This window comes from Protopterus annectens, chromosome 2.part1 (assembly GCF_019279795.1).
Source record: "Protopterus annectens isolate FY-2018-M chromosome 2.part1, PAN1.0, whole genome shotgun sequence".
Classification (NCBI taxonomy): domain Eukaryota; kingdom Metazoa; phylum Chordata; order Ceratodontiformes; family Protopteridae; genus Protopterus; species Protopterus annectens.
In genome coordinates, this window is record NC_056729.1 from 1,995,481,591 (window position 1) to 1,995,506,563 (window position 24,973).

Sequence of the window (24,973 nt, forward strand, 5' to 3'; positions counted from 1 at the left end):
ACTCCAAGGGCTTGAAAATGCTGGGTTCTATTTTCCCAGGGCTGACTCAGAAAGGGTTTAGAAATTCTTGGAAGTTTTTGTTACAGCAGAGCTAGGCTTCCTCCTGTGTCTCCTGTTCCCTGGCTTGTTTTTTCCAGAGCTTCTCTGAAGGTGACGAAGCTGCCTCCTGCTTCAGCTTAAGCCTGAGGACCCACCCAGGGTGCCTCTCCTGCTAAGTGTAGTTCTGGGCTTGGTTTAGGACAAAGAAGAAGGTCTCAACTTGGCCCTAAGGGTTGGGAAAGCTTCTGTTTGGCCCCTTCTTGCTCCTTGAGTGGGGAGTTAGTAATCAATTCTGGATAAGTGGAGTAAGAAGGTATATACTCTTCTTTCTCTAGCCATGATTCCTGCTTATGGCGGAATTTCATTTGGAAATATCAAATTATCTGGTACATGTTCAGAAATCTATTTTGAAGAATTTCAGGCTTTTGGTTGTGTTGTTGATCAGGCTCTTTGGTTACAGTTGCTATGTGGTTCTGGTAAGCTGTCTCATGCAGTGTGGGGGTTGATGCTTTCCAGGCCTCCTCGGGAGAGCTAAGCAGGTCTTTGTTCTTGAAGTAGCATATGTGGCTGAAGGAGTTTAGTTGAGCATGCTTTTAAAGTTTCTGATGCTATGTTACAGTCTAGACATCTGTGCAAGATGTTCAGGGAAGCAGTTTTAGTTTAAATGGTTGCAGGATTTGGTTCTATAAGACGCAGGTTCCATTTTGCAGGTAGGCAGCTGAGGGTTTAGTAGAAATTGGCCTGCTAAGGGGGTGGACACTAGTTCTTTTGGTTCAGACATAGTTGTAGGTCTAGGCAGTGGTCAAGGTCTGCTTAGGCCCACCAGTTTAGGCCTAGATCAGACATGTCCTGCCTTTCGACTCTGGCAGAGGGCAGAGTCCCAAATGGCTCTTTAAGAAGGAAGATTGTCTCAGCCTTTCAGCTACTTGTGGACTCAGCCTCAAGTTGGAGATTATTCAGGAAAGATTGTGATTTTTCAAGAACATTGTTTCACTGGCCAATGCCAGAGGAGGAGTTATGACAGAGATTTCCTCCACAAACAGATTCAACACTTACACAGTTTCTCAGTTACTCAAGAAGAGATGTTCCAGCTCCACAAAGTGTCTCGGCAAGGAAGCAAGTTTCTCCTGTACTCAGATAGGGCTATTTTGCCACATTCCTGGCTTTCAGAATCTATCCTATCCTCATTCAAGATGTTGACAGTACCACCAAGGAGATAGCCTCAACAGCAACTGTTGCTGGATCACTGAGACACTTATCTGGACATTCCGCTTACCAAGATGTTGGCTAAGCTGCAACTATTAAGGCTAAGTTGCAGAAATCAATCCTGTTGATTTTTGGATCATTGCTTTATTTACATGTCAGAATATTACTAAGTTTCTACAAGTTATAGTTCATTTTCAGTATGTTTTTTTACTTCTAGGTCTTCTTATTTCAAGGCACTTATCTTTCAAATTACTCCTTTTCTGGTTCTGGCTCTGATGATAGCTCACCTTCCAGAATTCACAGCTACAGTTTTTAGATGCCTAGGGTATTCTGTGAAGGGTAGCTCAAGCAGTCTAGTACCCTCTCTAGTACATCTGGATGCTGTATGTTTCTGGGTGTGACTGAAGAATTGTGAGTCCAATAAAGTCCTTAATAGTCCCTCTCTCTGTCTGTGCAACTGCTTCCATGTAGACCTGAATACAGCAACAGAGTCTGACAGGACCCCGGACTTTACTTCCTTGGTGATCTTTACTTCCATCAACTATCTTGCTGCCAAATAAACTACTGCATATGGTGGATGGCAGTATGGGGTTCATGGCATCTTGTGGAACACCTTGCCAATGTAAGGACCATATGATTAAGCTGCAATCTTATCTTGGGTGTTGGGTGTGTAATAGGCAAGATTTCAACACTGTCACAAAAATAATTGCTTGCCTTCAAAACCTAAAGCGTGGTGGGCTCAGGAATGTCACCTAAGAGACTGCATCTAAAGTGACAGGTGGGCCGTCAGATTTTAGATTACAGCATCTCGGACACTGCTTGGGACACACATCTAAATGGAAAGTGGATACAAGACATTTACTTGATCCAGTTACAGGCAAGCAGGTGTCAACAGCAGGAGACAACACTGCTGTCAGTTTGCATTACAATGTGCAACAGGAACTTCTTCAGATCAACTAGCAGATGTTGCGGGCAGACAAAGCTGTCATGTTATACATCAGAAATCATCTTCTGCATTCTTTTCTGCCAGGAGCACAGAACTTGATTTTATGATGATAGCAGCAGAAGCGCTTGTATTAAGCTTCCAAATCATCACGGTGTATTTCACAGAACTCTAACAGAATGTATAGGGGAAGACAAAAGTGGGATCCCCAGACTTCTCCACACTTCGCTTCTCCACTAAAGTGCCAGACAAAGAAATGTACACACACAGACAAAGATCATGCACTTAAGTCGGAAACCTTTCCAACTTTCAAAGAAATGTTCAAAAAGGTGTTTCATCACCTTTCTTGGAAAAAACTAAAGGTCAAGGTCAGTTGGAACAGGATTCATTTAGGTAGAGATTGATCTTTCCTTCTTCACCTTGGCCTCTAAGGTAGGACGGAAGGGCCCAAGGAGTCTTTGATCCACATCTCCATATCTTTCATCTCAGAAGCTACCTCATCTGTTATCTCCTCAGGGTCAAGTAAACCTCTGATCATCTCTATTATCTCTTCATCTAGGTGTTGGAGTCAATAGGTCTCTCAGCAAACAATCAGTTAAAGGTGATTTCTGAAGTCCATGGTAGTGATCAGCTTCCTCAAAATGTTTGAGTATTTGATTATAGAAGCTTTTGGGCCTATTTAAAGAAGGTTTGGAGAAAAGAGAGTTTCATTTTTATGCTGAGTACTATCTTTATGAATTATTGGACAAAGGTTTCCTTTTTCTGATTCTTCAGCATCTTACTGCAGCAATTATTGGTCAAAGGATTGTCTTGACCCCCATCCTTTTTTCAAGCAGTTTGTTTCAGCTCTTTGGAATTTACATCCCTTGTTCATAAGCTACCCTGAGGGGCAAAGAATGTAAGCTCGGGACCGTACTGTTCCTACTCCTGACTCTACTGCTGTTTGTTGGAAAAACTTCTGACTACCTCTTGGATTCTGTTGCTTTGGCTGCTTGAAATATTTGTCATTGAAGACTTGCAGGTGTTGAAGTGTGCAGGCCAAGAAGCAGGCTCTTAAGTGCAGCTGTGCCATTGAGTGACATCCTTCCTTTTTCCTATAGGACAGGGTATCCTTTGTGCTTGGCCTTCTTGGCTTCTAAAAGGTGGTTTCTAGTGCACCTTTAAACCAAGGGTCAAATAAATAAACGATTTTTTGAACCACAGAATAAAGGTTTTAGATTTGCACACTTTTGATGTACACAGGCAAGATTTTAAGTGTTTTTAGGCAGTCTCAGATTTTTTCAATTCTCTTTTGTTTAGTGTTCTTTTGCTTTAAGTCAAAACAAACTATTTCTGTTTGAACATTTTTTGCATCATGGATTGTTCATCTCATTTTTGTCCTTTCATGGGATCAGAGGTTCTGCACTGGGCCTCTGCCACTTCCACTTCACTGCTACTTCAATTGCAAGCAACTTCTATTGGGGTGGCAGCTACTTCAGTTCAAAAAGCTACTTGGATCTATAGGCATTATCACCTGCCTACTCTAAGAACTGCACTGGTTTGCTTACTTTATGTTTACAAGGCATGTTGTCAGCTCCTGCCTGCCTCCTGCTAATTTGCTCCACTTACCTCCTCTGCTTTGGGATTCTACCCAATTGCACTGACTGCAGCAAGGGAAGAGGAATAGTTTTACAGTGTGTACAAAATGTAGATGTTTAGGGATTCCCTTCTTCCCAATCATGCCTCCCTCCTCCTTCCCCTGTTTCAGGGTGGTTGTGTAGGTGAGTTTTACATGCTTATATTTTATATATATTATATATATTATATTGTACATGTTTTAGGTTTTGTTTTTTTTTGTTTTTTTTACTTTGGGTTGCGGGTCTTTTGAGAAAAGACTGAAGAAATGATCAGTCAAATGGCGTCGGTCATGCCTGGCGTACTGGCGTCAGTCTAAGCGCCATGAGCCATGACCGGCTACTCATTGTATTCGGGGACTAGGTTGGGGCGGGCGGACCATAATTGTCAGGACTGCAGCAAGGAATCTCAAAACACATCTACATTTATGGTAGGTACAAAACTGTACTTTTCCTAACGGTGGCATTTGTAACACAGCTGGGCAGACATGGCATTGTCAGTCAAGCAGGGATTGCCTGTAAGTTGCCAAGATGTGACTGGGAACACCCGGAGGTTTTGGACCCTTTCCATATCAGACAGTTGTTTCATGCCTAGGGTCATACTTGTCAGAAACACTTGCAGCCTACCCAGTTGTTGAAGGTGTCTACTGAGTTACATGACAAATGGGCCACTGGATCTGCTGATTGGCCTAATGAGCGGAGAGCAGAGGGAGACATTGACATCTTCATTCCTGGATGACACACCCTTAGTTATGCAGTGTGCCACATGGAAGGACTTTCTGTCCACAGTGGCAGTGTGGTGGTCAGAAGAGAGGTTGCTGTCAAGCTGTGTTCACAGACCTCCTATGAGGACATCTGTCTCCATTGGACTACCACCAATGTGGTCATTTGTGGACAACACATTGATTCAACAGGGGATTAGTACACATTTCTTGACATTGAGACTAAGGCCAGTGTTCTGACAACATGTGGAGGTGTCAGTAGCAACTTTATGCAGGATGTTAACATAATGCGGGGATGTAAACAGACCCCCTAAATAGCAATTGTCTACAAACATTGTTAACCACAGTTCATTCCTGTTAGGCTGTATATCAGAGCCACACACAACACACAAGACTGGACACATGGCAGAAATCTGTGGTACTCCACACATGACTGTTTGGCAGTCTGACGCCACTCATGACTGTTTTGCAGTCTGACATGTAGTTCACTGCTTTCACAATGTGATATCCATCTGTGAGCCTGTTTGCAGACCACTTAGTGACATAGGGATTAATGAATAGATGAGTGCGTTTGCCTATGATTCCTGAGTGTGGAAATGTATCACAGGACTACAAGAGTCACATATCCTGTTTTGGACTCCATATTGTTCTGTAGTAATATCACATGACAAACAGGTTATCGGACTGAAGAGTGTCCACAGCTACCACAAAAGTGGCCCTGTACAGTGGACATTTGGTAGTTTGGTGGGTGGACCACACAAAAGTGTAGCAGAATTTACCCCCAATGGATATGGATCACAATGTTAATGACACAACCACATATAAACACACACACTTGCCAGGACCAAGCTTCAAACCCCTTCTAATTAGCTTACTGCTCCACAGCATTACGCATTTATCAGATGCGCTACAATGCTTACATAGTTGAGTGCTGTCCAAAGATATCTTTAAAGGTGAATGACAGCAGCAGTGATAAAGGAGGGGAAAGGGAAGTGTAGTAAGTGCCAATGGGCTCAAAATCATGTCTCTATAACTACAGACACTCTCACACAAACGCACTCATTTTATATTTACCAGGACTGAGATTAGAACTCCTACCTAACTAGTTTACTGCACTATATTATTATGCATTTATCAGACACGCCATGAAGCTTACATGTTCAAGACTTGCCGAAAGATATCCTTAACAGTGAATGACATCAGCAGCAGTAATAACAGAGGGCAGTATAAAAAGGAGTGAGTGGGAATGGCCTCAAAATCATTCAGTTACGAACACACACACAAACAGACACACCTTTCCATTTGACTGGACTGTGGTTAGGTTTGCTACATAAATAGTTAGTGGTACTCTACTGTTACACATTTATCACAAGCACAACAGAGCATATAGGGCTGAGGACTAACAAAAAGAATTTGTGCAGTGACTGACTGCAGCACAGGTTCTAATATTGGGTAATGGGACGTGTACTGGGTGGGGATGGAGTAAAACAGCAATTCCTTCACACGCACACACACTTGCCAGGACCAAGATTCAAAACCCTACCTATCTACTTATTTGCTTTAGCAAGTTATGGACTCACCACATGCGCTATTGAACTTATACATTTGAAGCTTGTCCAAAGATACATCTAAGATGACATAACATCAGCAGATAGTGTAATGTGGAACTATAGGACCTGTACTGGGTGGGAAAGGCTTCTTAATGGTACTGTCTCTCTCACTGTTTGTGTCTCTCTTCCCCATCTGTGTGTGTGTGTGTATGTTTGAATTATTGTAGTATGTTGGCCTTAGATATGTGTGCGTATCACACAAAACAGATATGGACTTACCACATATCTGCCACCTACAGCTGGCTGTGGGTTTTCCTGCCCAGTGTGTATGTGTGTGTGTGTGTGTGTGTGTGTGTGTGACCAATCAGCATAGCCAGCTTTAGGCACCAGCGAACCCTGCAGTTGCTGGGGGGCCCCCAACCACAGCAAGTTGTCTTATATATTTTTTAACATGTCTGTTAAACCAACAAAAGCTAGTACAGCAATTTTGTATGCTTAATAAATGGAGGGGGGATAACTCTTATTTTTATCTCCTTCAAAAGTCAAAGATCTTTAGTTATAGTAACAGTGTTTTGTCAAGTAACAGGCTTCACAATTCCATTAAATGTTTTGCCACTGACATAATGCCCCTGGCTTAGTTAAACCCTGCTGATAGACATCCTCTCCACTAAAACTAACAACATAGCTAGCTGTAGGTACCTACAATACCTGTGGCTGCAGGGGGGCCCATTAGTCATCCCTGACTGTGTGTGAGGGGGGGGACCCACAAAAGCTGCTGTTGGTTGGGGAAAAATGAGGATAAAAAAATGTAATTCATTTTTGCTTGTACTGTTTAATCTGAACCGGGCTGTGATATGACCCTGTTAGGATAAAGCTGATACTAAACATGAATAAAGTTAGAGCTAGAGAGAGATCAGGAGCCCGAGTGACTGATTTCAGTGCACACCATAGAGTTTCAGAAGAGCTGATGCTTCTGATCTTCAGGGCTGGTTTCTCTTTCAGGGAGTGTACTAAATGCTGCCAGAACACCAGATACTGCAACTCTCAATGTCTATACTGAAGAATTCTGCTCATTGGCAAAAATAATAGCAGAATAAAGGCTCAAATAAGGATCGCATTTTAAATATTGCACTAATCTACTTAAAAAGTTACTAGAATAGCACATTTTGCATCTACATGCATTTTTGGACAGTAAGAAGTATAAAACTATGATGTCTGGATTTACTGTCTATAATATTAAATGATTTGCCTATAAATAAAACTTTTTATTTATTTATATTTTTATGAAGGACAGAGCAACATTATGAGGCAAAATCAAGGAATATCTGTGAAATCAGGGACAGTGACAAGTATTCATTTACCCCTCAATGAGATGAAGTGACTTACTCCTGCTGTTTGGTGACTGCTAAACAGCAGTCACTAATCTGATGTGGCAGTACCAGTTTTGCACAATGTATTGTTATTTGCTGAAGTAAGTACAAAACTAGTATTGTTGTGACTTATGCTTGAGTGTGTGTGTATAAAACAATATCACTGATTTGTATCAGTGCACACGTCCAATAATGCAGGGACACACACATTTCTCTGCTGGGTATCAGTAAAAAATGCAGCTAAAAAGTAATTATATTTTAAAAGTAAGGCATAAAATATATCAGAGAACATTCAGACACTTGGATCTTCTAGGAATCTGGTGGCCCCTCACTCCCCAGACTGTATAAATGGATACAGAGGGGGTCCCTTATTCATCCTTGACTGTGTGGGGGCCCCACAAAAGCTGTTTCTGGTTGGGCAAAAATGAGGAGACAAAAATTATTTAATTTTCTGATTATGCTCTTTAACCTGAACAGGCCTGTGATATGACTTTGTTAGGATAAAACTGATAATGGCCTCTGCTATCATCCGCACCCACTTTCCTCACAATCACACATCAGGCATGTATACAGGTGGCTGTCTTTGGGGGTTAGGGTTGAGTAGTGAGGAGGCATGCTACGTATATGTATTGAAGCAATCACTTGAAATACATGACTGTGGCCATTTAAACCTTTGCTTTCATCCCAATCTAACACCAGAGGAATGCATAGGCAGTGACTGTATTTTTGGGGGGATTAGAGAGGCATGCAGTATTCCAAGACAGGATCTGTGTATCCTCACAACAAACTGGCTTGTTAGTTTATTGTGAGCTACAATTTTGTCAGCTTTGAACATTAAGCCTTGGCATAATTTATGTCTTCACTGAAATAAGTCTTCACTGAAATAAAAAAGTAAGACTGCAATTCTTTTTCTTACTCATGAATTTTGGTTAGGTTACTGTTGGATTAAACATTTGGGAAATGCTTTAAACTGCATTCTAGGCTTCTGGGAGAGTGGCTTGAGTTATTTCCTAAATGGTTATCACTGTGCTGCCTTGGTGAGGAAAGGTATGTTGAAAGGATACAAAGAAAATTAAAGCTGAACAGCAACATCACATTTCTTTCTTTAATCATAATTTTTCTTCAAGCCGTCATTGGATGAAAAAGTTGTGCAAAAAAAAAAAAAAGACCTAAAAGCACTTCGATCATATATAAAGTCATGGCTTCTTGAAAAAGCTGAAGAGAAAAGTAAAATATGAGAAATGGAAGAAAAAGTAACTTGCATGGTGTGGGTAACCCAAGATGGGAGAAACAAAGGGGAGCACTGCAGGATGTATGTGTGTTTTGGGGGGGGGGGGTGCTAAAACAGTAGGCAGTGCCCTAGGACATAATTTCACCTAAGTTCAGCAGTATACAGTTATAATGTATCCTTGTTACATCTAAATGACAATAACTGTGAATGTCCCTTTGTGAGAAGGGTCAACATACTGTGGTACATAAGCTTGTTGTAATGTAAGAGCATGGTAGCTACAGGCCAGACTGTGTATACTACTCCTAAAAGTTTGCAGCATGAGCTAAAAGGATGGCTAGGAAGTCTGGTAGTGACAGGGTGATACTTAGACAAGAAGTGCTCAGGGTGCCCCCTAACTTGACATTTGCTGGGGGCCCCCAAAATGCTAACACCGGCCCTGCCAATCAGTTTACATTTTGGTGTGTGTGCACAGACATCTGTAGATAACAGGTATCTATGGTCCACTGTGGTGTCAGACATGGGCTTTATTTCTGTTAAGTGTAGGAGTATGCCCAGTATGACCTTCTATATTGCTTGTCGGAATCCATTCCAGGGAGAGTTGTACTCCAATCCATGGTTTTGTGTGCTACAGCTACACCTATTAAGCTATTTTTTCAGGATATCTGTAGATAGGTTGCCAATATGGAGACACAGTTAGTCCAAACATGGGGGGATAATGTGTCTAACTGGGTCTACCTGAAAACACCGACAACGCAGAGCACCGACAACGAGATAACCAACACGAAAACACCAGAAAAAAAAAGTTCAAAAACACGAAACTTCACATGCCCAACAAACCAAAATCCCGACAAACAACAAAACAAATACCTTTCCCAAAAAACACACACACAACACAAGCACACCAAAAACCTTACAAACCTACACTAAACCTTACAAACACAACTATCTATGCACTAACCTTAACCCAAACCCTAACCCTAAGGTCCGTCACTTTCACACACTTACCTTACCCGCACCCTAATCCTAACTCACTTAATCTGCCCCTAACCCTCAAGTCCATCACTATCACACACTTACCTTACCCACACCCTAACCCTAACTCACTTAACCCGCCCCTAAACCTAAACTCCGTCACTATCGCACACTTACCTTACCCACACCCTGACCCTAACGTCCATCCCTATCGCACACTTACCTTAACATGTCGGTGTTCTCAGCATCGGGATACTCAACTTTCAGTCTTCTCCGTTGTCGATCTTCCGGTGTCGGTGTTCTCGTTGTTGGCGTTCTGCATTGTCGGCGTTTTCAGGTAGACCCGTGTAACTACATTTCCTATTACTGTCTGTGTTGCTTGTCTAACATGTTCTGTTTTAGCATACACTTTTGGACATATGTACTGTTTTACAGTGTAATGTATTGTGTCATCAAATACTGACAGATACTAGGGAAATACAAGAGCAATGCAGCAGAGACCAAAATTGTGAGGAGAAGACTAGACATTGTGGCACAATCCTGCCATTGTGGAGGGGTGGCTGCAGACAACTGAGTGATGGGTCTGTATAAAGTGTCCAGCACCTTGGTGCTAAGCTGGCTGGGGATCCCCTTCTTGTACATTTCTCAACTTAAATGAATGGCCATATCCTGTTGTGGACATACCTCTCAGCTGTACAGATTTGGTCAGGTTATCCAAATGCAGGACTCATATATCTGGTGGATTTCCCTTCACATTGTGGTTTAGAAGCAGGTTTATGGTTATGCATTCATGGGTTTGCTGTCAGGGGGAAGTATGAGCAGATATTTGAGTTTTAGACTTCACACACTCCATGGTATCCGTGCATTTATGCCCCCCCCCCCATAATTCTATCCTTTTCCCAACAGTATAGTAGCAATATCTCAGATGTATTTCTATAGTTTGACCTTTATCACAGCAGTATTTATGTCTTGGTCCACAATTCTTGCACTAGGACATGGAAAGGCATGCTACTAGCATTTGTCAGCATGGCCTTGCATTTGTTTTCTGCTTAATGTGTTATGTTTTTAGTTAGGACCCTATGACATTCCGTATGATGGCACTATGGGTGAAGCATATTATGACAATATGGGTGAGCCATGGGCATTTGCCAGAGGCCTGTAGGCCACATGAGAGTGATGCAGGCCACTGCATTATGTCACTCATACATTACCAGGCTGCAAGCCAGTGGACTTCCCTGAGGTGACATGGGCAAGTGGGTGAGGTGTTCCTGGCAATCTTTCTAGTTCATAGTGATGCATCAGTCTGGATGTGTGCAGGGTGCTGCCTACAGCTAGAGACACACCTGCATGGGATGCCATGTCAGCATGCTGCATCCTGTGTGTATTCCATAAAAGACACGTGCTGATTCTGACATCATTCCCAACAGCAAGGATATGACTGATGAAATACCTGTGGCTGTTGTGTGTGTGTGTGGGGGGGGGGGTGGACTGAGTGCATGTGTGATATGGAAGCTTATGGCACCTGACTCACAGATATGACTGGGGCCTTCTCCTTCTCCTTCCTTGTATGTGGACATCAGCAGTGTGTCATTACTTTATAACTGTGGTTTATGTGGGCTACCAGTGATTGGGCAGACAACCAGTATTCCATATTAGACAGACAACTAATGTGATGCTAACCTCTATATTTAATTCCAAAGGTGTGTGCAGTTCATAGTTACTTTCTAGGTACTGCGTAGAGTTCTTCCACCTGTGTACTGTTTCTGTGTATGGACTCCTGTTCATAGCTGGTCCGGCTTTCTGACAGTAACACATATTGACATCTGGACAGTGAGTGTGTACAACTGGTAACAAAGGTGTAGCTGAGAAGCAGATTGTTTGGCACTGCAGTTGTTGGAACATGGCCCTGTCAAACAGTACTGTACCTAGGCCACTGAGACACAACATCCAGGCCTACATGCTGTCCACTTCCAGACAATATTAAACACTCACAAAAGATTGGCACACTGACCCCTGCAATAGTGGGCATACACTAATTATCATGTTGATTGGGACAGCTCAGCCAATCTGTGCTCCACTGATATCACTCTACAAACTTACATGTTACTGCCATTTATACATGGGGTTGGGGGGGCACACTTGACAACTTTCCACATTTGCACTGACTGCACTGGTATTTCAGTTATAACTCTGTTTCCTTCCATTTATTGTGCCCTATCTTGCTGATTGGAGGCATATCAGTGGAGTACTCAAGTTAGATTGTAATGGCATACATTTCAGTTTTAGACATCTTATTCTTCAGAACTATACTGCAACTGCCAGACCTGTTGTGGTATGTCTGTGTAGGTCTGTAGGGGGGCTGTTCACCATTGCCAGCATTTGGGGAGCTTTGTCCGACCTTTATTTCCGGTCATCTACACCTGTCCTGCTGGTTGAGGCTGGAGGATGGGAATGGGAACGCTCATTGACATCCATGTGTGTGACATGTGGACACCCACAGTTAGTCGAGTCACCACATGTACTGCAGTGGGGGTTGTCACCCTGAGTACTACTGCCTAGTATGGGAACACCAGTATTGGTTATGGATTTCATGCTGTCCCATATAGCTGTCCGCTATCTGCTGCTATCCCATTTGGCCGACCGATTCCCTTGCATCCATAGGATAAATATGACTATCAGAATATAGTACTCCATTCAGTAATTGATAGTAAGGATGACATACCTTGTGCCTGGGTGGTATTGAGGATGGTGCTGGAGGGCTGACTATGTAGAATGCATGCAGTACACTCCCTATACAAGGTAAAGTACAAGTAGTGTCATGTTTGGCATCCCTTCTACTGTATGTGCGAGTCAGAGAGAGGTATCAGTCCCTGGGTCCCTACAGTTTCCGTGTATGTGCTATGTGTTGGCTCTTTGCCAAGGCATAGGCATACTGGGCACGTCTCTATCTGCCTCTAGGGGCAGGCTCAGGAAGTTCCTCCTCCAAGTCCCTCTGTGCCTGTGGTGACCTTGGCAATGGTGGTGGGCTGTGTGTCCCCTTCCCGTGTTGTTCCTGCTGCGGTTGTTTCCACAGGATCATACTGTGTAGCATGGCACATACTGTGAACATTTGTCCACATGTAGCTGGAGAATACTACAAGGCTTCACCAGATATGTCAAGGCAGTGGAACCGTGACTTGTGCATCCCAAACTCACACTCTATAATGATCCTGGTTTGTGCATGTGCCTCATTATGGCATTCTTTTTTGGGGGTGTGTGCATTTCTGATGGGTGTCATCAGTCACAGCTCCAGTGCGTAGCCAGCATTCCCCACTAGATGGCCAATTGGGATGTCCCCCCTGGCAAAACCCTGATACAGCTGTGAGGGATTCCACATGTGGGAGTCATGATAGCTTCCAGGGCTGCCAGCACACACTTGCATGATAATGTCCTGGGCATCGCACACAACCTGGCAGTTGATGGAAGGCAAGCACTTGTGGTTGATGTAGACCCTACCCCACTCACCGGGTGGTGCTTTGATGTGGATGTGCGTGTGGTGTATGACACCCAGTGCCTGCGGGTATTAAGCTACATGGTGGAGGAGACACATATTGCTGGTGAATTCCTCACAGGTGTTATGGAAGTGGATGTGTTCATGAACATGTGGCAGCATGGCATCCAGGAACTGTTGGAGTACTCTAGATGCAGATGCCTGTGACACCTCCATGATATCCCCAGTAGGTGTTTGGACAGTACCTGTAGCTAATATTCTTAAGGCTACACATACCTTAGTATCCACTGGGATGGGTTCCCCTCTGTTTGTTCTGGATGTGAGGCGATGCTGGCACAGCTCCACAATTTGCTGACATATGTCCCTGTCCACCCTGTAACGTTCACCTTTATTTTGTGCTTTTTCCCTTTAATTCTATTTTACATTTTCTCTCATCTTTAGCTCTGCAGCCACATGTCAGCTGTATTATTCAAGTGCTTTCATTGGCCAATTGTGGGTTGCAGACTCCCATATTGTTGGTTTGTACAGCATTTCCCTTGTTCTGATACTTGCTTTGCCTTTTCCTTCTACCCTTCCTCTTCTAGCCTGTTGGTAGTATAAACAGCAAGATTTGTCATTCCCTTGCACGTGCACACTCTCTTCAGTTCATGGAGTATGAGTACACAGCCTCAGACACACCCACTCTCCTAGCTGTGGTTAGCTAAGCAGACACCAGGCAACAGGGCTCCAGTGTGCTTCCAGCAAGCATGGCACACACCCTTTTCTTGTTCCTTGCTCCTCCTGTCTACACAATGGTGTTAGAGCACCTACACAGTTAGGTACAGTCTGACACTTAGAAATTGTCCACTCCAACCTGTGATTCAGTATAACTCCCCTCATTTGCATAGAACTGACTGCTAATTCCTAGTAACTACACTCACACTGAGCCTTCCCCCTTAGCAACCACTATTCCCTAGTATTGCTTACATATGCATGCCTTTGACTATAATGGCAAAATCATGAATTGTGTGATAAAGGCTTATTTCACCCTTTTTTGGTATTTTCAGCCTGATCCCATTGGCGTACCGCTGCCCTATGCTTAAACGGACAGAATTGGCCAAAAAAAAAAAGTTATAATTTTATAATATTTCTTCTATTTTTCATGCCAATGGCCATATATTTGGCCATTAGCATGCCTAACCCTTATAATACATGCTTTTGTACGAGCTGTCATGCCTCCATTTTGTAGTTTGCAGAAATGTGTTCAGCTACTAGCTGAATACATTTCTGCAGTCTACACTATTCCTGCACGGACGCCTGCCTGCTTTCTGGATCACTAATTCACCTAATTTTCATGGTTTTCACCAGCAGATGGGGTAATTTGCATACAGGAGCTGTTTCTGTGCAGGAATAGTGTAGGAGTGCTCATGCATGTGCCGGGAGCTCTATCCTGGATCACTCAGTGGCCATATTGAGTGCAGCAGCTCTTGCACTATTCTTGCACACCGTGCAGAGCTTGCTGAATCCTGGGGTAAGCGTAACAGTAGATGTTCAAATGATCAATGCTGCAGTAGCCACTACCCCCTTATTTTTGTTTCAGTATGTTTTGTCATGGATTGTGTGTGTGTGTGTGTGTGTGTGTGTGTGTGTGTGTGTGTGTGTGTGTGTAAGATGCTCTGGGGCTTTGGAAGCTGGGCGGCTGTTATAACCTTGGCAGAATATAACCCATACAGTTTTACAGTTAAGGCTATGGGTTCCTATCGCAAAATCGAATGTTAAGAACGCCGAATACCTGGAAGGCCAAACTTTGTCGTTCGAAAGGTGAGAATGTCGAAGCCGTGAAAACCCGAATTCTTTCCCAGGGAAAGAATTTGGTTGGCCGTTTCTGCGGCTTCGGCATTTTTGGACCAGGTCAAGGTAAGTGTACAAACAGGTAATGACGGACTTTAGGGTTAAGGCGCGCGTCAGGTAAGTGTGCAATAGTGGCGAACTTTAGGGTTAGGGCACAGGTCAGGTAAGTGTGCGATAGTGACGGACTTTAGGGTTAGGGCGTGGGTCAGGTAAGTGTGCGATAGTGACGGACTTTAGGGTTAGGGCTGGGTTAAGGATAGTGCATAGATAGTGGTGTATGTTAGGTTTAGTGTAGGTTTTGAAGGTGTTTGAGGTGATTGTGTTATGTGTGTGTTTTTCAGAACAACAAATTTGTTCCCTAGGAAAAATTTTGCTGTTTTGAAGTTTCAATGTTATCCAAATTCGATCTTCCAAGTTCGAACTTATAGTGTTCGACATTTTGGAAGTTCAATTTCGTGATATAGACCCAAGGCTACTGCAGCAGTGATCATTCAGTCATCAACTGTTATGGTAAGTTTACTTACACAACTGTACTTTCTCCTTAGTGGCCCATGCACTACATTGTCAAAGAAACCTTCCTACAGTAACACACAGATATACTCATGCCCACACACACACCCACATGCACACAAACAAACATAGCTACACATATCATTCCATCAATAAACAGTCCCCATCTAGTTATGAAAATACCCATTCAGCACATGCATGCATACACACAGGACACACGCACACACACACACACACACACACACACACGTACATGTCTTCACTGAACTTACATTCACTTTGAGTACTCCAATAAGAGTGAATCGGTGTCCTCCATATTTTTATCGAGGTCACTTTTCCTCTATCACTTTAATTTTACACTAGAAAGTGACTCTATCAATTAATTCTCAACTTCTGGGGGAAGCAGATTCCCATTAGCATCTCCCCAAGACTACAGCATTATTATGCAGCTCTGTCAACAAGACTGTCTTCTGCATTTAGGTCCCTACTCTCAGAAAACCTCAGTGGTAGGGTGGTCTAAGAATCTAACAGACTTCCTGCAAAGGAAGACAGCCACATTAGGCCTCAACCTCACAATAAGCCTTTCTGAATCCCGGCCAGTATGTGTGCCACAGCTGTAGAATACTCTCCGTTTTAAGACTAATTTCTTGCATGAGCTAGAGGTAAATCATTATTCATTTACCTGTATTGTCATCAAATGGAACTAAGAGAACTACCAATAGCATTGCTAGAGGTAGTTATTTAGAATTGTCACTGGTATATGATGTAAACTTGATATTTCATGTATGGACAATATAGAAAAGACGGTGCCAGCTTGGCCTGGAGAGGTTTAAGAAAGTAAAGTGGTGACAGTGTATTTTATTATTAGAAATATAGTCAATATTTTGAATAACTCTGTATTAGTTTTCTTGACATAGGCTATCCACTTCTGCAGTGTCTTACTAGTTGCAATACATACTGTATTCTTAATATCTCTGTAAATGTATTTCAATCTGTTTTTTTTATCTGTTGGGATTTTTCCCCCTTGTAGATAATTACTGTTCAGCTACTGTAAAATGTTTTTGTGTGTGTTTTTTGTGGAGCCTTTCTCCCCAACTCATTGTAAAATATTTAATCTATTGCGGGGCTTTCTCCCCTTGTATGTAGTTACTCAACCACTGTTTAAATGTTTTTGAATCAGTTGTGAAGCTTTTCTCCCCAGGCTTCCTCTGAAAATGGGCCATTGGCTCAGTCTGACTTTCTCAGTTATCAAAGGGCAAAAATAAAATAAAGTAATTAATTAAACAGATGCCAGAGAATAATTAAATGTGACAAGGGTCTGCATAAACTGCATGTGCACAGGTGCAATATTTATTAATGCAGCTGGTACTTGCAAGGATAGTATCACTAGTTAATTTCCTTCTTATTTTTCTCTTCAGGTCAGGTTTCACATTTGCTACAGAATGGAAGAATGCAAGGCTGTGAAAAGTGTCACTCACAACCAGGATCTCCAGGGCCACCAGGAACAGCAGGTGAACCAGGCCCAAGAGGATTTCCAGGTTTACCAGGAAGAGATGGACGGTCAGGGATCATTGGTTTTCCTGGATTTCCAGGTCAGCCTGGAATGAAAGGTAAGCTTTCATTGAGCCATTTTTGAAAAAAAAAAAAAACTACTGCTATTTTATAGATATACATATAAAATGGTTGTGTTTGCTTAATTGATAGCTAATAGCATACCTCAGTAATATTGTCATGTGTTAGCAATGCTTTATCAATCTGCCAGCAGAGAGGCAGATTTCCTACTTTTGCAAAGTTTAGCATCTTGCCTTAGAACAAGCCAGACAAACAACAAGGGCCATCGATAATGTTGGATTAAACACAGTTTGGTACCTTTCCTCCCTTATGGAAGGAATGGCTGACTTCTGCCATGACTAGATTCAAACAGAGATTGGAGTTTGTAGTGATGGCTCTCAATCTGTATGGCAATGAGACATCATGGTGTTTCTCAGAAGAATTTTCTGATGAAGTCTCACTTTTTGAGATGAAAGCGCTCAAAAGGTTTAATAAAAGTGTTCTGTATATGGTTGACATGCCTCAGATTGTCCTTACAGATTTCGGCGTTTATTAGTTTTATTTATAGTTCTAGTTTGTTTTTTGTTTTCTCAAAAGAATGTTCAACCTGTCTTTTTCATTAACTATATGCTTATATGTCGCACATGGTAAACAGATGGTTCTACAGGATTCCTCAGGTTATTTTCACAGGGGAGGTTATGGAGCTTTGAAACATGTCAAATGTGTAACAGTTTGGGGGGTGGTTAGGTGAGCACTAGATGGACTCAAATGGGCATCTTATAATGGTTAGTTCATGCCTGCTTGGACCATAACACTGATTAAAGCTGAAGTTGGTAACATCATGACCCAGTGGCTGAGCTGGAGTGAATTAAAGGAAAAATGTCAGGGATAACATAGACTAAGGTTGGAAACATTATGACTGACTAGTTGAACTAGAGTAAGTGGAAGAAAAATTTGTTAGTGATTAAGATAACAGCATTTTTATTGAATTCTGGGTACCAGGTATACTCATCTGAAGAATGGACAGGATGCACATAAAGGTGCATTACATTGTTTATTATTGTGGGAAATGTGCACTAGATATCTTCAAAACAGATATCTGGATGCAGCTGTGAAATTATTAAAAAAAAATCCTTCCTGTTCTACTGTGTACCACCAGCATACCATCACTTTCATCAGGTTAAGGAATGTGTTAAAAATATTTATTCCCTTTTTAACTTCAAAAGAGAATATATGCTTTCATCAATAACCTGAATAATTATTAATGCACACTGATGCTCTCTACAGAAATAAATGTGTTGATATTTTGCTGCATAGGGGCTTTATGGAGAATAAGATACTGAACAGAAGTGGGGAGTTGGAAGTATATATTTAAGTCACTACTGACCTCCCAAAAATACTTAAAGTTATTGATGAGTTCTCGGTAGCTTCAAATTATAATTTAAATTTAAACAAGTCACACATATTTCCCCTCAATCCTGTAGGGCATAAAGAATTGTACTTTCCTATGAGTGAGATCAAAATAAATTACCAGATAAAATATTTAGGAATAATATTTACTTCAGACTTCAAAGATATTATAAACAATAACATACTAACTATATGGACTAGTATTCAAAAAGATATGGATAGATGGAAGAACATTAATATGTCTCTACTGTCAAAAGCTAGTGTTGTCAAGATGAATTTTCTACCAAGAATACTCTTTCAATTAAATGCTATTTTTTCAAATATTCCCCAAAACTTCTTCCTTGCCATGGAAAAAGCTAAATCAAGATTCTTATGGTATCCCAAATCTACCAGAATTAAATATGCAAAACTTGTACTCGCCAAAGTTAAGGGGGGATTGGCATTACCTGATTTTAAGCTTTACTATAGTATCATTACTGTATACAGACTAATACAAATAATAAACTATGACTCATATATAAATACTTGGACACCCCAGTGGACCAAAATCTGGTATGAACAGATGAAATCCCTTGGCTGTAATATCAAATCCTTACCATTCTTGAATTTAAACCAGGCTAGCATATACACGAAGAATTTATGCCCACTAATTAAAATCATGATTCATACAACACAGAAACTATTTAAATCATTGCAATTAGCTGACGCTTTTGCCCTTATACAACCGTTACACCTAAATCCTAATTTACTAATGAATAATAAACCAGTAAATCTAACAAACTACCCCCTGATAAAAGATTACACAATATGGGATATATACCAATGGAAAGACTCTAACACGGGGCAAATGAGACTTGAACTCAAACTTCCTATGAAATATATTATTATCCTTAACCAACTTCATCATCTTATAAATGCTAAATTCTCACAAATACACACTGACTTACAGAACATAGATTTAGTTAAATTAATACTTGAAAATCTTGCGATTAAAGGGAAAACAATTTCTAGGACTTATAAAATTGTAATGAGTGCAAAACATCAGAATTCTTTATTATTTGCAAACTATTGGCAAACGAAAAATCAATCACTGACTGAAGAAAATAAGAAACTAGCCATTGAAAATACAATCAGATTCATTCCTTTCAAGAAGCTGTTATATACACAAATTATGGTAAATAACAATCTATATTATACCTTATCTAAATTAAATAAATTCAATCTTAACTTTTTGCCTATATGTCCCCATTGTCCAGATCAAGCAGCTATTTTACATGTCATGTGGAACTGTACTAAGATACACAACTTATGGTGTTCCTTGAGAGTAAGATTAGAGAAGATGGGATATGAAAAATCAACCCTTACTTGGGAGACAGCTATATTGTACATTAATATCAATCAACTCCCAAAAATATTAAAATATGTCTTTATTACGATGTGTGCCCTTATTAAATTCTTTATTACAAAGAATTGGAATGTCATGTCACCAATTACATGGGAAAATCTTAGCAATCTTGCTATCAAATATATCTCATTTCACAAATTAATTTATTCAAAAACAAAAAACAAGCGCTATTACCAAAAATATTGGGGTTACTTGCTAGATATAATTCTTGACAAATAAAATTTGCCGCCTACAGATTGTCATGAAAAGCTAACCTTTAAATAAGAAATGAATGTAGTATAACCAGTCTTTCTTGCATCTTCCCCCTTTTCTTAGTATATGTGTAACTAGATATTTTCCCTAAACATACAAATAAATGGTTAAATTTCTATTTTTACTTTATATATAGACTATCCCCATTCTAACTATCCCTTATGAGACCAAATGAACATAAGAATTCTCATACTTTACTTGACGATGTAGTGACTTCTTGTAATATATTGTGTGTGTGTGTATATATATATATATATATATATATATATATATATATATATATATATATGTATAATTTTCTCAGAACGAGATTGTTGTTCGTTTTCTTTAGATAGGTATTTGTATTGTTTATTTGTGTTTTTGAGTTACCGTATTGTTGTTATTATTTGAAAAAAGAAAATTGAAATAAAGAGATTTTGGAAGAAAAAAAAGATACTGCACAAAATACTGAATTACATAGTTTCAAACAACGTTATATAAAGTTTGGTGTTTGGTGTTGCCAATACATTTAGCACATCTGTTTTGTATTAATTATCTAATGTAAAAGAATCCTGATGAGCTAATATCTAGCCATACTTTTTCATTGACCCCCTTTATTTTATCAGTTAACACTCTGACTTCCAACTATGACTGACAGCTGCTGTTAATGTTCTAAATCATTTCTATATTCAGTCTAGAACCATTCATTCCTTGCGGTATAACATGCAAACTCAGTATACTGTAGGCTTGTCATTGAGGTGATTCACACATCCGTGGTTTTCTCCCTAAAGGTGATCACTCAATCCATTGGTAGACAATGATTTATTATTATTGTTATAATCTGTTGTAGTACACTGTATGCCAAGCACTATCTACCTTACCAAGAATATTATCCCTCATTTTTGTTACCATTCATTTGAATACAGCTGCATTTTTTTTTTTTATTTATTATCTAACTAAGTAACTGAATGTGCTGCATTCCGGTTACTTTGTAATAAAATCTTCTGCAGACTACAGAAAACATGCCAGCCCACCACAAACTGTTTTGCCCCTCTACTGCATCATCAGAAGGCATTCCTGGATGATGTAGAATAGGATGCAATTGGACAGTTGCTCAGCATACAGAAAATACCAACACCAATTTATTAAACTTAATAAATATAACTCCACTGAAGTAAGTAAAGCAAAAACTATGCACGTTACAATAAGAAAGTCTACTTTACAGGATGAGGACATACCTTTCAGCTGTCCAGATTTTCACAGAATGTCCAGATTTTTGCCTCATATTTCTGGTCTACTTCTCATAAAATTATGATTTTCTGGCAAATCATTGAGGACTAAAGTCAGAAAATAATGGAAGACTTTTCAGTTTGACTTAATGTGCTTCAGAAAAGTCATGCTAATGCAAAAGCTGTTAGTTTATCAACTTTTTTAAGTTTGTAAGAGCAATCTTTAAAAAGTGTCCATATTTTTGGGCCTTTGCCCCCCCTCCCCGGCTATTTGTGGCTTTGTCCAGATTTCTTGCTCTAAGAGGACGAGAGGTATGGATGAGAGCATAATAATAACAGAGCAATGGTAAAAAAAGACCATTTGCACTTATCTTTAATAGAATGTTGTCAGACAGTCATGGCTGACATTCAGGATTACTCTTGGCCAATTAGCATTTGGGCCCTTATGCTGCTGGACTTCCCATTAACTGCAATGGGTCTTTCTCAAAAACCATTGCAGGTAAGACAGATTTATAAAGTGGACCAAAACCATCTGTTTCGTCATCACCTTTTTATTTATTTAAATAAATTTTAGTGAAAAACATACACATCTTCATTGAGCTGAACTCAAGAATTCCAGTTATTCTTTTGCCAATAAAAGTCCACCTATACAGATTAGAATTTCATTATACATTAAAGCTGATCAACCCACAACCATGTTCAAACTCATCCCACATAAAACTATAATCTTATATTAATAGCATTTCATTTGAGTTTGGCCCAACCTTCATATTATGACAATGACCTAACATGGTTTGCTTTGCCAACTGTCCTATCTTTCCATTTACTGTTTTTATTTGCATACTGCTTACCATTTTTCATTTAACCTTTTGATCCAATTTCTATTACCCTTTCTTCTAGCTGTCTGTGGTATCTAATGTCCTGTCTTCTTTACCCAAACTCAACAGATTTGAACCTCCACCAACATATAAATAAAACACATTGTTGGGATAGTTTTGTTACTCAGCAGTTGCCCCATATCTGATACAGATTGCCCTGGCATGTTAAGCAGGGTAACATGCTTGCCCCCTTCAAGAGTAACCTTGATGACTGTATTTAGGGTACCTGCAAATTTATCCCTGGTCTGACATGATTTTTTTTCTCATGGTGTTTGTCAAGATGCATGTGATCTTCAGATTTATTTTCCTTGTAGTTTCTATGATCCTATGGCCCCAGCATCCCCTGAATTTCACGATTGAACCATTTCTTGTTTCAGCCGACCTACCCTTAAGAGCATTTCTCTCCTTTCTTCTCTCCTCACCCCCCCCCCCAGCCTTCAACTACTCCAAATAAGCATAATAACTATCCCTCCTTAACCTTCTTTTTATACTCTACATCATATTTATTTCATACCTTGCTACTCTTTTTTTGTATTACTTTACAACCCTCACCACATGTGGAAACTATCTACAGCCTTTTTCCATCACATCTCCAACACTCTGGATTCTCTCGTTGACTTTTCTATCCTAAACTTTTTTGGAGTCCTGTACCACCAATCAATTACCTCTTCTGCTGATCCCCTATGCATACCCTTTTACTCCTGCTTTCTGCACTGTATCTGTACTACTCTCCTTCTTTCCCACAACTATTTTTGACTGCTCTTCTTAATAAATATCAGTCCTCCTTCCTCAGATCAAAAGTTGTGCTTATATGTACAAATGTACTGAATTGTCCCCACCCCCTTTGTGCAATTGTTCCACTTATCATAGCTCTTTCTTTTTCCACTCTAATGAATTTATAAACACTTATTGCTCTCACTCACTTATCACTTCCTAATTATACTCCCTGTTGGTCCAGTCAGTCTTACTGTCACCTTCAAAACCTCCTTCAGCTCTAACTCTGATCACCTGGAATATATTTCACCTAATATAACATTATCTTCCCAAATTTTCCCCCTAATCCTCTCACTCTCTATGATCTGCAATCTTTGCACCACATTTACTGCCTCTGCATGCCTCCTAAATGTAGATCTCCCATTCTTCATGACCTTCCTAACTCTCATTCTTTCCTTTCCAGTCCTAATTATTTTTTGCCAAACAAACCTATCACATACCTTTTTATATCTCCCCCAATCATACTGTTGAATGCTTTAACTGCATATGTCATAATAAATAAATCAGTAGTGGTATTACCCTTACTATTACTCTTATTAACTATACCCTCCCTTTCATCATGTTTCATCATATCACTCACTTGCCAGTATGCATTTTATTTCCTCCTCAGTAGGGTAAACCCTAACTCCTAGATAATTATCCCCTCCCCCTGACCACAGCAAACATTCTGGATTTTGACTCCCTTCCTTACATCTATTACAAATGACTTCTTGGGGTTGTACCCTAAACCTGATTTTCTGCCCAACATTTCAAACTGTTCAGTTTAGTGCATTAGGCAACATCCATTCTTCTTCCAACAATAACATACAGTCATTATTGAACATATTTAGACTACTTCTTTTCCCCTTGGCTCCTCAGTTGTCTATCAACCTATTTATCTTCTGGGCTAATTTGTCTACAACTAGACTTTGAATCCCTTGATATACAGGAAAGCCTTGTCTTGTTTCTCTCTTAACGCTCACCTTGTCCGAGACATTCCTGTTTACCAGATTTAAACATTTACAAAGCCTTAAAAGTCTGCACAGCCTCTTGCTGTAGAATTTTCAACATAAATTCCCAGTTTATAGAAATGAAAGTCTTCAGCATGTTCATAAGCAGAAGTCCTGCTTCCTATATCTCCTCTGCCACACATCAAATCACAGCATTTAATAACAAGGTCCAGTGATCCGTAGATTGCCTACCTTTCAAGAAACCCACTAAAAGATCAGTTTTGGTAAGACGGCATCCAGTCTAGCCATATAAATACTATTCATTATTTTGGAATCACTGATTCATAATGAAAACAGTATATAGTTTGCTGGATCCTCCATCCCCTTATCTAATACTACCATCTCCATCTATCAAATAGGTTTTGGCAACATCCCCTTTTATAGTATTCCATTAAACAAAGTTTCTATATGTTTTTTAAACTGCTCCCCTGCTAGTTTACATTAGTCATGCGAGAACCCATCTGGACCATCTGCGTCCCCCCCCCCTTTTTTTTGTGTGTGTATACTTGCTGCTATTAACCACTTTGTGCATTCTTTCCCTGTTCTATTTAGTCAGCACCTACTTCTAGCAGTGTCTTACAACAGCACAGATTCATACAACCAGTTTATTTTCCAACCTGCAAGTCTAATCAGAATATCAAGCTAAGAAAAGAAAAGCTGAGTGCCATTTTATTCTTCATACTAACAATTCCACACAGTTATAAGTAAAAAAGTAAACATTTTCCTTTGCATAGGTCAAAAATGTCAGATGTTAATGTATTGAAATTAGTTTTAGTAAAATGTATTAACATTCACACAAATGTCCTGTGTATGTTTCAGTAAATCCTTTGAAATATTTTATGCCTGCCCTTCAGAATCAATGACTTTAGCATTATACCGATGATATTTGCCTACTTATTTAGTTCTGCTGATGAATGCAGTGGAATGATCATAGAATCATAAAGTTCACTCATTTCAGCCATAGCCCAAACATAGCAACAGGGCATGCATAAAATGACTAAGCTAAAGTTTATTTTATTTATTGTATTTA

General features: G+C 40.2%; 1 protein-coding gene across 1 annotated transcript in view; it reads left to right on the plus strand.

Annotated features, from left to right (window-relative positions):
• The window catches only part of COL21A1 (collagen type XXI alpha 1 chain), a 4,597,064-nt gene that overhangs the window by 4,235,683 nt on the left and 336,408 nt on the right, over positions 1–24,973 (plus strand). Inside the window, exon 28 of the mRNA XM_044063368.1 lies at positions 16,895–17,086. Coding sequence (XP_043919303.1) covers positions 16,895–17,086 — 192 coding nt within the window. The remainder of the gene's footprint in view (positions 1–16,894; positions 17,087–24,973) is intronic.